The sequence below is a fragment of the Macaca thibetana genome, chromosome 7 (genome assembly GCF_024542745.1).
Source record: "Macaca thibetana thibetana isolate TM-01 chromosome 7, ASM2454274v1, whole genome shotgun sequence".
Lineage (NCBI taxonomy): Eukaryota > Metazoa > Chordata > Mammalia > Primates > Cercopithecidae > Macaca > Macaca thibetana.
In genome coordinates, this window is record NC_065584.1 from 142,473,503 (window position 1) to 142,492,203 (window position 18,701).

Sequence of the window (18,701 nt, forward strand, 5' to 3'; positions counted from 1 at the left end):
AACTGCATGATTTTCGACAGGTCAGTCCTCTTTCTTGAGCTTCAGTTTCCTCAACTGTATAGCGAGGGTTTGCTTCACTATTTCTCATGTGTTTATTAAAGATTACACACCAGGCCAGGTGTGGGGGCTCATGCCTGTAATCCCAGCACTCTGGGAGGCTGAGGCAGGGGGGTCACTTGAGGTCAGTTTGAGACCAGCCTAGCCAACATGGGGAAACCCCATTTGTACTAAAAATACAAAAATTAGCTGGGTGTGATGGCACACACCTGTAATCCCAGCTACTCAGGAGGCTGAAGCACGAGAATATTTTGAACCTGGGAGACGGAGGTTGCAGTGAGCCTAGATCATGCCACTGCACTCCAGCCTGGGTAACAGAGTGAGATTCTGCCAAAAAAAAAAAAAAAAAAAGATTAGGCACTGGGTATCTAATAGTCTAACAGTCAACATTGTTTTTAGGCACTCACACTGTAGTAGGAGAGACAGGCAAGAAACAAGAAATTCATATACATGTATACATATAATATGCAATATATCTATTCTTTTTACTTTATAGGATTGTTTTGAGATACAAATAAAATAGTTGGTGCAAATGTTTGATAAACCGTGAAGAGCTATTTATTTTAATGAAAGGCCCAGCATTCTGTCCATACTTGGTTCTCCATATTTATTAAATTGTACTTCTGTGATTATCATTTTTTTGTGAAAATATTTTGTGTGTTTGGTAAAAACAACCTTCTAGGTTTTCTTAGTTCATGAAAATAGAATACACTGAAATGAGGTGATCTTTCTAAAGCAGAAGATTTGACATGACCACCTAGATGTGGCTCTGTATTCTCTTACCCTTTTCCAAAGCCTTATCCATGTCTCATCAGCCTCTAAGACACACACTTCCTTTCCTTGCTCCTGCAACCCCTGACCAGAGGATCATAGATCCGTGGGTCTCAGGACACAGAAGGAAGGAAAAGACTATGTCTGCTATGCAAGCTACTGGTAAATTTTGTTTCTTTGTATTACACGTTACCTGTACTAAGCCCTTTTGACCATACCAAAAAAGTATAAAACATAGTTTGTATTTCTGAAGAGTTTATAATCTATTTGGAGACAGAAAACATATGCATACATACATATGTACAAATATACAAGAAGAGAGAAGAAACTGATGTGATTAAGGGCTATGTGAGTAATTCATACAGTGAGTGGTATACGTATTTGATTGTGGGAGATTTCCCTGTTCAATGGAATTGTGAGGGAAGGACTCATAAATGAATTAGTAAGTCTAATTCTTCAAAAGGTGAGGTGAGTACAATTTGGATGGAAGCGAGGCAGAATAAGAGCCTTCCAGATAAGAGGACACAGCACAAGCAAAGACTTGTAGGCAGAAATAAATAAGGAGTGCTGTGGAAGAATCTATATGCACCCTTCAGATAAAATGAAGTATTTCATGCTAGGAATATTGAGATACATATTTGCGCAACTGTGGAGGAGTCAGATTTATGATAGAACTTAAATATCAGTGTAGAAAGTTTGGACATTACCTATAACGTAGAGGGGAATCACTGAGTTTTAAAAAAGGGAACATTGACCGGGTGCAGTGGCTCACACCTGTAATCCCAGCAGTTTGGGAGGCCGAGACATGCAGATCACCTGAGGTCAGGAGTTCAGGACCAGCCTGACCAACATGGTGAAACCTCTTCCCCACTAAAAATACAAAAATTAGCCAGGAGTGGTGGTACACACCTGTAATCCCAACTACTTGGGAGGCTGAGGCAGGAGAATCGCTTGAGTCCAGGAGACAGAGGTTGCTGAGCCAAGATTGCACCATTGCACTCCAGCCTGGGCAACAAGAGCAAAACTCCACCTGTAAATAAATAAATAAATAAATGGAAATATTCTAACTAAATTATGTTTTTAAAAGATTTCTCTCCCAAACAAGGTGACACAATGTGAATCATGAGCAGGAAGTTTATTTATTCTGCTATGTTTTCAATGTTGTTTTATTTTTTTCTCTTTATTAATAAAATAAATATAAGACATAATAATTTATCGTACAATTAACACCTGTGAACCCACCTTTCAGTTTATGGCAACCAACAGTTCTTCTGCAACATGTTTTTTGTTCAATGCTATATTTCTGGGATTCACTTATGCTGTCATGTGTAATTGTAAGCGATTAACTGCTTTATGGCATTTCATTATAAAAATGTACTGTTTATCCATTTAACCATTGATTCACATATTTTTTTCTAGTTATTTTGTTACTAGAACTAGTGTTGTCATGAATCATTTTATATATTTCTTTAGGTATATGTATGCAATAATTTTTCTAGGGTGGATTCCTAAGTGTGAAATTGCTGGATCATTATATACACACACCAGAAAATTTATTAGGTAATACCAAATTGGCAAATTGGGTTTAGTTTCATTCAAAAGATATTTTACCAATTTACACTGTCACCAGAAATCTGTTGGTGTTGTAGTAGTTCTACATCTTTGCTGATCATTGATCCTGCAATTTCTTTTTTTTTTTTTTTGGCTTTTGCCAATCCAGTTGGTATAAAATGTAATCTCATTGGGGATTTAATTTGCATTTGTTTAATTACTAGTGAAGCAGAGAATATTTTTCACGTTTATTGGCTATTTGAGGTTCCTCTTTGTGAAGCGCCTCTTCAGGTTTTTTGCCCGTCTTCCCATTGGGTTGCCTACTTTTCCTTTATGTGTATATTAGATATTGGCCTTTGTCTGCTATATATGATGCAAATATCCTCTTTTTTTCCTTTTTGTTGTCTTTTGATAAAAAGGCATTGTTTCATTTTAATACAGTCAAATATAACATTTTCTTCTATGGTTTATGCATTTTGTGTCTTATTTCAGAAATCTATCTTATGCTAACAACAGATGGCAGGCCTACAGTATTTTGACTTTTTTCTACAGTTTATGAAGGAAGGAGAAATGAGTAATGATATGTGTATTAGGATGATGGTTGAAAACAGTCTAAGAGAAGGAGAGTCTGACAATAGGGAGCCCAGTCACTATTGATTTTAACCATTCAAACAGAAAACACTAAAAATGTTTCTAGAAATAAATTATTAAAATTTCTAAATATATGTAATTTAGCTTTGATTAAAATTGAGACCAAATTTCCCAAACTTCACTAGCAGAAATTTGCCATAAGTAATTTTGAGAATATCAAATGCTGGAGTAGCAGGTCACCTTTGTTCATCTAGCTAATGGGGAAGACTACCGATAGCTACAAAAATTTAAATTATATCTATTCTTATTCTAAATCTTGGCATCAGAAGGTTGGCTTTCTTTGTTTACTAAAAAGGACAAAAACTTTCCTACAATATTGAGAGGTTTCTTTTAAGTTTCAAGGATGTTGATTTGTAACATTTAGAATATGAATGGTTGTTAAATAAAAAGCATGTATTAAAATTTTTGTTGAAAATTTTATTTATGTACTAACTCTGTAAATTATAATGGCAATACAAAGTTAATATTTATTAACATATGCTGATTAACCTGCTTATCATTTCTTCACTCATCTAGTTCCATTTAAACAAAGCAAAAATTAGCTGAGCATGGTGGCAGGCGCCTGTAATCCCAGCTACTTGGGAGACTGAGACAGGAGAATCTCTTGAATCTGGGAGGTGAGGTTGCAGTGAGCAGAGATCGTGCCATTGCATTCCAGCCTGGGAGACACAGTGAGACTCTATCTCAAAAATAAATAAATAAATAAAAATAAATGAAATAGATTATGTAGAGATTCACTCAAAGTCAGGAACATAGCTAAATACATATCAGCCTCTTGTAAAATGATATTTTGCTAGTAAACTAAATAGGTGATTCTAAAAGATTGACTATAAAATATAATGTAGATCTAATTTTTATTCCACAGATTTAAAATTGAGGGATGGACAAAGATACAGCAAACAAACACAAAAGTAGGAGTGACAATATTAACAGCACACAAAGTATAGTATACAACAAAAAAGCATTTAGTAACTCAAAAATAACAATTTACTTTGATAAAAGATGTAGCTCATAAGGAAGTTGTCGTGAAAATGCCTGCATACCTGTGAAAATGCCTACATAAATAACTTAGGGTTCAATTACAGAAGCAGAATCTCACATATATGTCTTATATATATATGTATACAAATACATATATATGTGTGTGTATATGTATAAAGGAGTCTGTTACAGTGATTGACCTTACACAATTGTGAGAGATGGTTTAGCAGTCTCTTACAAGGCTATTGTTTTTATGTCTGATGCTGATGCTTGATGTCTACAGGGCGGGCAGTCAAGAGAAGATGGATGTAATTTGAAGGGGAACAAGAAGAATCCGGAACCTACCAACACAGTCTGGAGTCCATGAGGACACACTTGTTGTAGGACTTTCTCCTTAGCTCAGCTAAAAACGGGGTCCTTGTCACATGGCCAGGAGAGATTAGGCTCACAGACACTTTGAAGGGTGAGGGAAAAAAAATGGAATTTACTGCGCAAAAGGGAAAAAACTCAGCAAAGGGAAAGAGGTTCCTGTTAACAAGCCTCCATATCACAGATTGAATCCTCAGGTTACCACCCTGGAACGGCAGAGGCCAGGATCCTCCTCCCTGCAAACGGTACAAACTTCCCGAGGTTCCACCTCAGTGTAAACTCCTCCCAGTGTACAGGCCAGTCAGAGGTTCTCCAGGGACCTCTTTATACTTGGCTGTCTCAGATTGACACCTGTCAAAACCTGTGTCAGTTCCTGTTGCCTCTGACTTTGATGGTATGCATGTCCTACAGAAACTGGAACACTTCATGTTGATGTTGAACATGTACACATCTAGTGTAGAAGCCAGAGAAACTGAAGGAGGACCCAGGGGAAGGTGGAGAAGGCCTGGGTGTGCCCGCTGTGTGCCTGCTGCCTTACACCACAAAGGTGAGCAAGCAGATAGGTGATGGCATGTGTGAGCTACAACAGGGCTACTGTTCAAACCTGTCCTTCATGTCTTGCAAAAGAATCTCTCTTGTGGTCCACCCTAACCAGAAATATACAGAAAAGGGAATTCAGGGAATATCATATATTAATTAATTTTAAATAAAACAAAACTATTTTTGACAAATAAAATCAAGACATGGTTCTTCAAAAATAACAATAAAAATGATACACTTCTGGCAATTGAGACCAAGGAGAAAAAAGAGAAAAGCACAAATAGATTACATTTGAAATGAAAAAGGATGCTTTACATTATCCACTACATCTATTTTATTAATTCTGAGATTCTAGATTGAGTAGAACAAATTCTAGAAAACCACAAATGACTAAAATGTACCTAAGACCTATAGATGACAGTAATGATAGTAGATATTAAAATATTCTCAAAGATCTACTTGCCAAAGAGGATGTTGGCTCATATTTGCATGTACATAGAACCCATTAACTTTTAAGGAACAGATAATTATTGGGTTATTTAAACTGTTCCATAGGGTAGAGAAATATGGAAATATATGCAGTTCATTTGTTCATGGCTAGTGTGTCTGATATCAAAGTCTGATAAGTAAAACACAAAATACCCTTTTATAGTTTTGCTTATGAATATCCAAGCAAAAAAAATCAAAAATAAGTATTAGAAAACTAAATCTAGCAGTGTATGTATTTCACAACCAAGCAGGAGACTTTTCAGGAATGCAAGCCTGTTTCAACAGTAGATCATTTAAAATGTAACTAACTAATGACATAAAGAAAAATGGAAGTTTTTAAAATGAAAACTTCTCATTAAATATTCAAGACATTTGATAAAAATTCAATATTCATTACTGTTTTAAAAAATCTCAGTAATTAACAAAAAAACTAAGCATGATAATAGGAAATATGAAACTTACTGAATGACACAGAGAGGCATTGTCTTTAAATTTAGGAACAATAGAAAAATGCTAATTTTCATTATTATGATTAAATATTTTTGTAATGGCTTCAGCCAATGTAATAAAACAAGAAAAAGAAATAAATAGAAGTATTAAAAGAGAAGAGGTAAAATGAGTTGTTATAGTTCATATTATATTCTACCTTCAAAAATCTAAGCTAATAACCAGTTAGGGCTTTTAATGTTGAAATTAACAGAGATCACATTCAAATTGGCTTTGAAAATATTAACTATTATTGGCTCATATAATAATTGCAAGTCCCGGGGTAGAGTAGGCCTCAAGTTTGGTAGATCCAGAAGTAATATCATCAGTGATGCAAGAATGTCCTGTTTTCATGCCCTGCTAGATTCTGTATCAAGTCATCCTCCCTCCTCTTCATGCCCTCTGCCTATCCATGGTTTCAGGATGGCTGTCTTTAATAGGCACAAGCTTCCTTGCTCATATCCAGTAGATGACAGAGAACTGGGTTCTTGTAGCTTTCACAGAAATGAGGACCTTCTTTCCAAAACCCCAGCTAATATCTTCTCAAATTTCATTGGCCCAAATTAAATCACATTTTTCCTGAACCTGTCATGGTTTCAAGGGGAGGAAAATTATTATTGTAGGCTTAGACTAATCAGTGTTTACCCTTAGATATGAGAATAGTCAGTCTTCCACCAAAAGCCCAGTTGCATAGAAAGAAAGGCAGATATTTTAAATGAAAACTTGGTCTATTAGAAAGAAGTTTTAATAGATGCCAAGTAGAAAACTAACAATGTTCACTACAATATCAACTAGAAACCCATTTTAAACTATAAAGAAAGTTCATTAGAGTGGGCAGATAGAAGATAGACACAGAAATAGAGTTTTGCTTGTGATGATCAGTTAGAAAACAGAATAAAAAAAGAGATCTCAACCTAATGTCAAAAATAAATACAAATATATACCAAATGCCCAGAAATAAGCTTAACAAGAATTCAGAAGACACAACAGAGAAAATAATGTATCTTAACTTAAAGGACATAAAGAAGATTTGACTAAATGGACAGATGGACTATATTTTGGTTATGAAAGTTATATTATAACTTTATCCATAAAGTGAATGCCTTTTTATGAATTATAGTTGGGATGAGATGGAACTTAAAAAAATGATTCTAAAGTTCATCTAGCCAACATATGTTGGAAAATAATGAGGGGAGATCTACCAGAAAGTCATTAAAATATATAGCAAGACTAGAGGTATTAAAACAGCAACTTTACTTCTGGGAAGTTTTTATATATAAGAGATCAAAATATTGAGAAAATATTAGAGCCCTACTTTATACATCAAAATATATTCTAGAAAAATTAATGACTTAAATATAAAAATGAAACTGTAAAAATACCAGAATAAAATATAGGACACATTTTAATATTCTTGTCATTTTGGGATAGTGCTGGTCTTTCTTAGCACAAATAACAAAGTTAGAAACTATACAGAAAAAGGTTTCAGAATTGAGTACATAAAATTTTCTAAACCTCTATATTGCAATCAAATAGAATCATCATAAGTTAAAGGATAAATAACTAACTGGAAAATGACATGCCACATCTAACAAATAAAAGATTTATATTCATATCTTATAAAGAGTTGAAACAAAGTAATAAAAAGTAAGAATTACAGATGAAAAGTAGGCAGAGGACATAAAAATAAAATATAAAAAATAGCTAATGCATTAAAGATGCTCAACTTCACTGTTAGACAAAGGAATACATACTAAAACAATATTTTTTAACTGTTAGATTGGGAAAAACATTTAGTAGATTTCGATTACCCGATATTAAAGAAAATGAGAAAACAGATACTTTAACACACTTTAAATGTGCATACTCTGACTAATTATTCAACTTCTAGGAAGTTATGCTAAGAGATAGAGATACTCAAGGATGTTCATTGCAGAGTTGTTTTAATGAACAGTAATTGGAAACAACCAATTGCCTATTAAGAGAAGTTTGTTTAATTTATGGCACATTTGTACAAGGGAATATTACACAGTCATTAGAAAGATTAATTTTACATTGGCATAGAAGGCTAAGCATGAACGTTTAAGTGGGAAAAAAATTTTTGATATAGTAAATGTAGTATAACCCTACTTTTAGGGTGAAGAAAAGAATAGATACTTATATATTATTAGATCTACTGAAACAAACTCTTCTTCTTTACTTTTTTTTTTTTTTTTTTTTTTTTTTTTTTTGAGACAGTCTGGCTGTGACACCCAGACTGGAGTGCAATGGCGCAATCGTGATCTTGGCTCACTACAACCTCCACCTCCTGGGTTCAAGCGATTCTCTAGTGTCAGCCTCCCGAGTAGCTGGGATTACAGGCATGCACCATCATGCCCAGCTAATGTTTGTATTTTCAACAGAGACGGGGTTTCACCATGTTGGCCAGGCTGGTCTCGAATGCCTGACCTTGGGTGATCCACCCGCCTTGGCCTCCCGAAGTGCTGGGATTACAGGCGTGAGTTAACATGCCCAGCCTATTGAAACAAATTCTGCAGATATTCCAACCTGTTAACAATGGTTATCTCTGATGACAGGGATTATAAGAAATTTTAACATTTTAATTTAAATACTTCTAATTTTTTTCACAGTGTAATATGATTTTACACTCACAGGAAAAAGGTTATTTCTTCTGTAAGTGGAAAAGAAGGAAAGTGGAGGAGATATTAATAGATAAAGTGGTAATTTGGAGTGAAACAACTTTGAGGAATGTTTTTCAGTATTAGAGAGACCTGTGTTTGTTTTGGTCCTGGGGTGGTGGGAGAAAGCCAATGCTGGAAAGAGACTGAGAGTGAATGGAACGTTGACTGGCCAAGGTTCCAGAGGGGCTGGAACAGAACACCAACATAGGGCAAACGGTAGGAATAAGGAAAGGAAAGGAGGATAACATAAATAAAACTAAGGCAAATTTTTTAGGAGTAAGAGCATAAAAGGACTTACAGTCAATGAAACTTATGCTTTCCCAGTGGATTTGGAGAAAAAAGTAATCATCTGAGTGGGAAGGTTGGGACTGTGAGCTGGAGGGCATAGAAGAGGTATATGGTTGCTGCTGGGCAAAGAATGGGCTCTGAATTATCAAGTATGCTTGTGAGATTCCTGGGCTCCATCTCAGATCTACAGAATCATTCTCTGAGGGAAGCTGATTTTAATGCATGCTAAAATCTGGAAACTTGGAAATAAAAGGTTAACTAAGAACATGGGGCCACTGCTGATCCTACATCACAATTATCTGCAATAGTGTCAATCAATACATTTGTGATTTTCTTCAGCAACATTTAGCAGCCTGGGAAGAGAAATTCTGAGGGGGAAAAGAAAAAAAAAAAAAAAAAAAAGATGGTTGGGCATACCCAGAGTTGGGCTTTGGCAACATGGGTGTAGAAGAAAGTCACTGGGTCAATGGAACCTGAGATGCTGGGAAGTGCATCATTAACCTGGGTAATCATGAGGTAATAACTAGGTGGAGAGGAAGGCTTTGAGGGACTGGAATTTAGAATAAGGAGGTGTAGGGGAAGTGAGGTCAGGGTGTGAGGTGGTTATGCTTATAAACACCAGGCTTCTATCTTGGGATTGCATGAGTGTAGGCAAAGATGGTTACGCAAGGCAAAAGTAGATAAACACAGAATAGAATGTTGGGGAGAAGACAAGGTAAGAAGGGGCAGAGCCAAGGGAACTATTAATAAAAGAACAGCATACGCCAGCCCTGGAAAATCAGTATAGCAGTGCATCCAGGAAAGCTCATCAGCTTTAGAACTGTTGATGGCAGTTGCCGTACTCATTCTTTCCTCTGTATATTGGCAAATGCAGAGTTAGCTCTCAGATGTCCCTATGGTGACAGAAATTTTGGTTCAGTATCTTGCTTACAACTCTATTCTACTCTATGGTGTATTCATTCAGATGTCTTTGTCACTTAGACTATTAATTCCTTAATAATAGAGATTTTTATTTTCATTTTTAAATTCCCACTGCTTAATGCTATGCCTGACACATGGTACATATTCAATGAAAACATTTTCTGAGTGAATGAAATTTAAAAGCTCCCTTAGGCTTCCAGTTAGCACTTTGGAGTCAGGGTATTTTGACAAAGGCCCCCTCCTAGGTGGAAGAAGGAATACTATTCATTGTTTACCCTCTTAGAACGCTTTTGAACATTTTGTTAGGTGGCTGGAACATTTTGTTCAGTGAATATTTTATACGAGTAAGCTATGTTTGATGATGAGCTGTTTGTGATGATGGAGGTGAGACGTGTGACTGTCAATTGAAGGTAGAAAAACAGAAATAATGCAGATTCCATCCTCCTCTATCTAAGCATGAAATGTTCCATATCAAACTCTTAGCTCTCTTCAAACTCTCTCCCTAGGGAGCCTCTTTACTCCAGGCTCCAGTTATCACCACCCTGAGCACGCAGACATTCCTTCTTCATCTGGACCCATATCACTTCCTAATTTACGTCACTCAGAAGCCCCTGAGGCTCAACTTTGCACAAGCAGAATTAACGATCTTCCACTGCACTTCTGGTCCTCTTCCAGGATTTCCTCTCACAGGACTCAGCAGCACCTTCCCCAGCAAGTTAGGAACCAGGAACCAACCTTTCTCAGTCTCTTTTCCTCATCTCCCACATCTAACCTGCCAAATTCTTCCAATTTGAAGATATAAAGAACTCTTGGATCTTTCCATTTCTCCATTATCAAAGCTACCACCTGGTTCTGGAATTCAGTAATACCCCCAAATGGATCTACCTATGACCATTCCAAGTCCCCTCCAGTCCCCTCTCTACCTCACAGCTCGGAGGATCTTTTCACAACTCTAATCTGATCGTGTCATATTTCTGCTTAAACCACCTCAATGACTTACGCTTCTAGCCCTAACTACCACTTACAAGGCTAGTAAGGTCTGACCCTTGCCCACACCTCGGGGCTCATTTTGCATGCTGTACTCCTTCACTCTCTCTGGGGCCAACCACAGTAAATTTCTCTTATTCTTTGAGAGATATCATGCTGTCCCCTACCCCCTACCCCCAAACCCACCAAGGCCTTTGTACATGCATTTTCTTCCCCACTTCATATACTTAAACCCATGCTTCTTTCTGATCTCAGTCTATACATGATTTCCTTGGAGAAGCCATCAGAGATCTCTCTGACAAAGTCAAATCCTTTTGTTATATTTGCTTATAGAAATATGGCCCCCATCTTTGCAGCATACATCTCAGTTGTGATTTTGTATTTATGTGTGTGGGATTATTTCACTTACATCTGTCTGCTTCACTAGACTCTAGGCTCTGTGAAGGGCAAGAACCCTACGTGCTCTTGCTAAGTGCAGTGCTTGGCAGGTACTGAGTGTGCAATAAATAGTTGTTAGATGAGTGAATGGGAAGACTAAAGAACACTCTTGCATGTTATTAGCTGTAGTCACAGTAAGAAAGTCCTGTTTCTCTGGTCCATCCACTGGGACTTGGTAATGGTATGGTCATAGGTAACCCTTCCAGACAATGGTAGTTCTGATAACTTCACCAGGAATTAAAGCCAAAATGCTGAGGTTTTGTCCTGGTTCTGCAGTAGTGTGGCCTCAGGCAAGCGATAACTTTTTTAAGTCTAAATTCTAAATGTCACCTACAGATCAGAAGTCTCCTTCTGCCTTTGGCCTCTCATCAGCTGCTTTCTCCATGTCCTCTACTCCCTCCCTTTTTGCAAAGCTAGGCGAGGGCCTGATGCAGAGCTGGCTTCCCTGTGGGAGGACTGGAAGGAACCACACAGCGTGGGTACTAATTCCATGAGTCCACAATGGTAATCAGAAACTAGGCCCGCCTTGTTGTTTAGAAACTAATGCTGTATTCTATTTCTTCAGACAAGTCAGTTTTGAAAAACGAGGCTTGAATATTTGACAGGACAAGAAGCTAGTACCAAACACAGTTTGTTGCCAGCAAGGATGTCAATTTATCAAATTTAAAGGGTATAACCTAGGAGCCTTGGTTAGGTGTACTTTCTTGTTTGATTAGGATGGCATACATGCTGATTGATCTCTTTCCAGCTCAGTCATCTCCATGCAGTAAAGAATTTCAAGCTGCTATTGTTTATTTCCTATGTATTATGTCTAAATATTTCATGGTAAATGAAGAAGAGTGACTGTTTTCAAACTGGAATACTTCTTCAGAAGAAGCCCAAAAAGGTGACTCCTCCATCTTTCTGATTCTTGGATCCTAAAGTATCTTCAGCAAATGAAGCCCAGTTTCATAACCGAAGAGGTGACTTGCAGTGTGAAGCTTGCAATGGTCTCCCTGTATGTTTTTTCTCTATCTCTAGGATGGCCTCTGTGGTTCTTACTAACCTCAGAGTGGTATCATGAAGTCACTGAAATGATACTGGAAGAAAACAAGAGTGATTAATCTTCTAGGGTGATAAATCTGTATTTTCTTCAAATTCTTCATTTTGCATAAAAACCTTTTTCAGAAAAGAATGTTTACATTGGATATATCTACACCTGGTTTGACAATTCCAAACTACACTCCAACCACCCACTTCTGAATGAGAAAAAAAAAAAAATCAGAAGCCTGCAATTGTGTAACATGCAAATCTTTTCTGGACCAGGGCCCATCACTGTGGTTTGGCAACACAACCAGCACATCTCTTTTCTCATCTCTTGAAAAAAACCAACAGAGAAAAAAGTACCTTGAGAATAAAGGTAATGATTAATCTATCAGGCACAAAAAGGATCATTTGGGGGATTTCAGGTTCTAAGTCGCAAATTCAAACAGATAGCAGTGAACAGGGAATGACAGTTCCACCAGAAGACGATTAAGCCACAGGCTCTAATTGGAACGGCATTTGTACAGTCAGAGACTCTCACCAGACGTCTCCAGGAATCTGTGAGCCACTGTCAAAACGTCCATTTTCATGTGGCTGTGAAAGTGAGGACCACAACAGGTAGGCATTGGTGGAAACAGGAGTCCTCAGAGAAGCCCCAAGATGCAGCCAGAGAAAGCAGAAAAGGGGAAAAGCTTCAAGCAGAGACTGGTCTTGAAGAGCAGCTTAGCGAAAGAAACCCTCTCTGAGTTCTTGGGCACGTTCATCATGATTGTAAGTATTTCCTGATTTCCTCGATTCAGACCCAATAATGCCTCCCTAGCTGCCAGGCTGGTAGTGGAGAGTTTTGTTTGGTTTGTTTTCTTTAAGTTAATTATCAGATTCATCTTTTCCAGGAAGCAACAAGTTACTAAAGGCTGTTTGACTATTTAGTGGTTGTGATATTAAGTTTTCAATTACCCATTGCATTTGTCCACAAAAGTTGATGGAAATGGAAGAGAGGGAGTGTGTGAAGTGCCTTCTTTATTTCAGGTATTTACTTATATCTAAAATGGCTTTGTGATTTAAAAGTCAGTCATTAGACAATGTTTTCATTGATTAATTGATTTGTACCCTGCTTGCTTCCTCTAAGCATTGGGGTGACTCGGTCACCTGGAATAAGCATCAATAGTCAATAAATATGGTTGGCAAAAATACGTATATGGATGGCAAGAAACATCCCAGTATGACAAGTGCTTGACAAGTATTGTGCTGTCAGATCACTTGATTTTTAAGAAATTAAAAATTGCACTAGGTAGAAATAGTGTGCCAGGCGATAGTCCAGCTTACTTTTGTATCATTTTTTGTCTCTATTTAAAGCAAAGTAATCTCTAAAGATCTTTGGAGATTTACAAGACAATTACAAGAACCTTCTAGATATAAACGAGGGATGACTTCTAAGAACCTCTTGAGGATTGCCCAGAGATTTACTCAGCTATTAACAAGAGACTGGAAAGTTTACTTAAGTGATCTGGGCTTTCATTTTGCTGCACGTTCTAGCATTCTCTGTATCCTGAAGTTTTACCTGGAGCCAGACCATTTGTGAATAGAAATGTATTATCATGTAGCAACTATTGATTTCAATTGTTTTTTTTTTTTTTATCCTACTTAAGGATTTCCTACTCCAGGTATAAATAATTTCATTTTCCTTAAAGTTATAGAGAATAGCCCATAAACTCTGTGCATTAAAAGTTCTTTGCTTTGGGCAAATACATAATAATTTAGCAGAATAAGCTCGGAATGCATCAGCTAAGCCAAGATTGAGAAACAAATGTGAACTCAAAAAATTGAACTAGTGTAACATGAAGAGACAGTCGTAAGTTTTCTGGTCTCTGAGAGACACATTAGACCAGATTCGTTAAAGTATTTTCAGGGAGCTATGGACAATTTCTTGCACTCCTCGTCTTCCCTTGGCATTCATTGTTGGCTGCTCTGACCACACTCACTGTCATAATGTAGTAAGAGGAGTTAGAAGGAAAAGAGAGAAGATAAAAGTCAGTGATTCTTATGATTCCCAGTCACTGCTTACTGGAAAATCTTTCTTAGGAAGACTGAGACCCCTCTGTCATGTTACCCGACAATCTGGCCCCAAAGAGGAAAGCAGTTGTCAGTACAGACTGGTTACAGCCTCACAGTGACGAGTGGGTCAGAAAAGTGAAGCTAATTCAGTTACAATTCTTAGTGCTCTGCAGAAAACAGAGGAGGAAGTGAACTACACATCCTTTTTTTTTTTTTTTTTTTTTTTTTTTTTGCAACCAAAAAGTTTAAAACCTTCTGTATTTCTTAAGAAGAACCTGTTTCATAATCTCACGCTTTCTGCACTGTAAGTGAAAGTTGCTTTCAGCCGTTCACTGCTCAGCTAGTCTTGTGTCTTCCCCACTACGCAAGGTAGGGGTTTAATAAAGAACATCTTGATATTGTCTGTTGAAAAATTAAACCTTATATCTTCTGGATAAAGCCAGTCATTTCCCAAAATATTTAATTTCCATTTATACCATACGTTTATTTTCTAAAGTGAACCCTAATAAAATCTGCAAACTTGATTATCATCTTCAGTTTTGTTGGAGCTAGGGGGGATGTATAAACAAAAAGTTCCTGCACAAACACAATTTTTTATAAACCAAGAAAACATGGTTTTGCTCAGTTTATCCAAAGTAATTGTTTCTGCTTTATTAGAGAATGTGCATTTTGCCTTGTATTTGCTAGTAAAAAGCTTTGTATATTGATAAGGCAAAGGGAAGGGAAACATTAAAAAGATGGCAGAGGACATGAAGGACTCAGTCCTTTAAACATGTGAGATCGGTTTTTTCCCTCGACCTGGGGAGTCTGGTGCTATTTTTTTCCCTTCTTTCAAAAACTGCTCTTATGGGGAGCATCTCAAACTAATCCACACCATGATATAAATTAGGGGTCCCCAACCTATAGGCCACAGACTGGTACAGGTGGTCCCTGGTGCCAAAAGATTGGGAACAGTTGGTGTAAAAGACTGATAAGGCCTACTGGTAGCATTAAGAGAAAAGAAGGTCCATGAAAAATTCTTTATAAACTACAATTAAAACCAACACCAATTAAGTCATAAGCCAAAAAGCTAGCTCTAATGTGGCCTTTTAGTCATCGGGATAGGTAGGCCTTTCACCTTTACTAGTGTGGGGGGAAAGTTTGCAATGCAAAAGGCTGATCTCTTCCTTAGGCTGAACTTCACAGAATCTCTAATCATGTCTAGTCATTTCTCACAGGAACTATGCTCACTCCTACTACACTGTATATTCTCCTCTATCTTCAAACTTTTCAGGATTCTTTGATACAAAGCTCATCTTATTGCTGAAGGAACAATGCAGCAAGCAGCCGTATTTCCTCCTGAGGTGGAAGGACAGCCTTCCAGGGCTGGACTTTTGAGTAGATAACATACTATGCAGTCGGACAGATCCTAAATTCTTTTCTCATCCTGTCAAGCTTCCACATTTGAGGTCTAACTTTGGGCATCTCTTAGAATGGAAAAAAAAATGCAAGTACTTCTGCTAAAAGTAGTACCCTTGATCTTTACCTTGAGTGCCCTGAAGGAAATAGAAAGAAACTATCCTGGAACACAGACTATGGAGGAAATAGGGGAGTGGGCAGTACAGGAAGGAGGAAGGAAGGACGGGGATGGTCAATTGTATGTGAGAAATTTCAGACACTGCAGTGTTCCCTTCTTCCTGCTCCTACCTTCTGCCAGGACTGGGTGAGAAAGTGTCCCTCCTTGCTGGGGTCACAGAGTTTGTCACTCCATTTTGAGAGGATTCTCAATCACATATGCTGGTTATAGGTACTCTAGGGCTAAAATTATTATTACAAACAAAGTTTGTTCAGGTCTTGAAGTAGGTCTATTCTATCTTAGGGAGCGTTTGAGACAAAAGAATCTATGGTCAGGATTTAGAGTGAAATCAGAAAGTTCATAAGCCAAATTAAAGGAGACATCCACTTTGCAGGGCAGAATCCAGGACAATTTTGGTCTAATACATTATTTGGAATGTCCAGGTACTGGCAGGAGAGCTCTGAGATAAGGGTGGGCAGATATCACTGGCCCTTTTTATTGGTGGAGAAGCTGAGCACAGGCTGATGTAATCATGCATCCCAGGAATCAGCTCAGAGCCCAGTTCACCTGCCCTGGGCACACACTCACCCTTGGACTTCCACTGTGCTCTTCCCTCGAGCAGCACAGAGTATTCGCTCATCCAAATTCTTGTTTCTGTTTATATGTTTCCTGAAGAGAGAGAAAGGAGAGTGATCAACTGCATTTTGCCAGATGGAGAGACAAGTGTAACATAATTAAGAGACTTATCAGCCCTTGAATGAAAGAGCTGGGCTTGTTATCTTGACTCCAGTCATTCCCTAATGCCATCATTTGATGAGAATTAACTCCTTTCATGTGAAAGCCCAAGAGAATTTGACAAATTTTACAGCCTAAAATGCAATAGCAGTGTCAAAAGATGATTTTACACAACAGACGTGATCGTGTTGGGGACATTTTATAGAAGATCTGCTAGCAGAGTCTTGGGATCTCTTCACCACCTACAAACACATTCAAACCTCAGGTAACACCAGGGTTCCGAGGTGGCTCAGCGACGTCTTCACAGCTCTGATAAACACACTGACCATGCATTGCACTGTGTTTTTCCTCTAGTATTTCTGTTTTCTAGCTTCTCCTCAAGACCACTCTTTTTGTTCAGAGCAAAGGACCTAGAGGAAAGTGGGCCTCAAGAGATCCCATAACTTCTCTCTCTTGCTTTCTGGCTCAACAGCCACCTGTTCTTTCTCTGTTTCCTCCATGCTTGGTTCTTCTAGCTTGTTATTTTACAAAACCGTCCATCTCTCCAAGTCTAGGGGTGCCCAGGACTGAGGGTCACACAGAACTAGAGCTGTCAGTTGGCCAATAGATGATAGATCAGAAGCCCCTGCTGTCAGCAGTACCGTGGATGATTCTGTCTGTGGGTGGTTTGTCTGTCCAAGTCGTGCAGGTATCCACCATCCTCGGGCCCTCACTCAGAAGCTTTGGAATAAGATGGCCTCTGTTGCCTGACCCTTGCATCTTTCAGATGAGAGAGCAGACACCCACAGTCTTACAGAATTTTGTCAAAACTCTTTCCACCACACCAGAACATCAGAGGATGTCTACAGTCAGTTTCACCTGCCTCTTGTTATTATGATTTATGTTCAATGCTCAATCCTTCAAGGATTGGTACTTCTGTACTTGGGAGTTCTGTCCCTTTAAGAATGTCTGAGGTTCTAAATCTGAATGTGCAGAAGTGCTCAACACTGAGGATTCTCCTCAGATCCTTACCTTGAAGCAAGAGTTTAAAGACCCGAGACTCTCTCCTGTCAAGTATGATGACGAGGAAAAGAGAGGGCAAAGAAGGTTAACATGGAGCATACTCTATACCCCAGACACTTTGATCCTTAAACTAAATCTAAACAAAATCTAATGAGGTAAAGATACTGCTCTCATTTTATAGATGAGGAAATTAGGACTTAGTATATGGTTAAGTGACTTGACCACAAGCAAGTGTGTGGTGGAGCTGGGATTAGAATGAAATCTCTCCAGTTTCTCTTAACCACGCTGCAGTTAACATTCTAATACATGCTTTTGAAGTTTTACTCCAGTTGTCTATAAGAATATATATTATAGTTTTATATGTTTAAAAATTTACCTATATAGCTTCATAGCTTGTACACCTCCTCCAGTCTGAGACTTTTCTCCAGAGACACTTTCTGAAATTTATTAATCTGGGAACATGTATGGCTGGCTTATGTATCCATCGCCCTCTTGCTGTTGATTACAATTACCAAGACTGCCACATTGAACATCTGGGTACGTGTCTCCCCGTACACATGTTCAAGAGTTTCTCTGGAGTATATACCTAGAAGAGGACCTGGTGGTCCTAGGGTATGTGCATCCTCAACTTTATGTGTATTATAAAATTGCTCTCCAGAGCGATTTCAAAGTTGTACTTCCAGTAGCGACGTGAGTTCCCATTTAGCACATACTCAACCTCCCTTGATATCATCCAACTTTTATATTTTGCTAATTTGGCAGATAGAAAAATGGAATTTCACTAGTAATTGTACAAAATTCCAGTGCAGTGATTATTTTTCATATATTTACTAAACGTTTAGGTGCCTCTTTTGTAAATTGCCTGATTAAAGCCTCTGCACATTTCTCTTTGGGATACTTTACATTTTCTTAATTGTTATAGGATATTTGCATTTATTTTAAATCCATACATTAAAGCATTTTGTGTTTTCTTATTGACTTTTAATATTTTGCTTTTCATATTTGTGTCTTTAAATAATTAGAATGCATTTGGTGTATGATGTGGGATTGGGGTCTATTATCTATGTCTGGAAGGATAGACAATTGTCCCAGGACCAATTTTGACTGTCTATCTTTTCTCC

The 18,701-nt window shown here is 37.8% G+C and overlaps 1 protein-coding gene across 2 annotated transcripts in view; it reads left to right on the plus strand.

Annotated features, from left to right (window-relative positions):
* The first annotated feature begins 12,528 nt into the window (after positions 1-12,528).
* AQP9 (aquaporin 9) overlaps positions 12,529-18,701 on the plus strand; it is a 48,684-nt gene continuing 42,511 nt past the window's right edge. For both annotated transcript variants that reach the window (XM_050796838.1, XM_050796839.1), the window contains exon 1: positions 12,529-13,004. In XM_050796838.1, the coding sequence (XP_050652795.1) occupies positions 12,894-13,004 (111 nt within the window). In that variant the 5' untranslated portion in view covers positions 12,529-12,893. The remainder of the gene's footprint in view (positions 13,005-18,701) is intronic.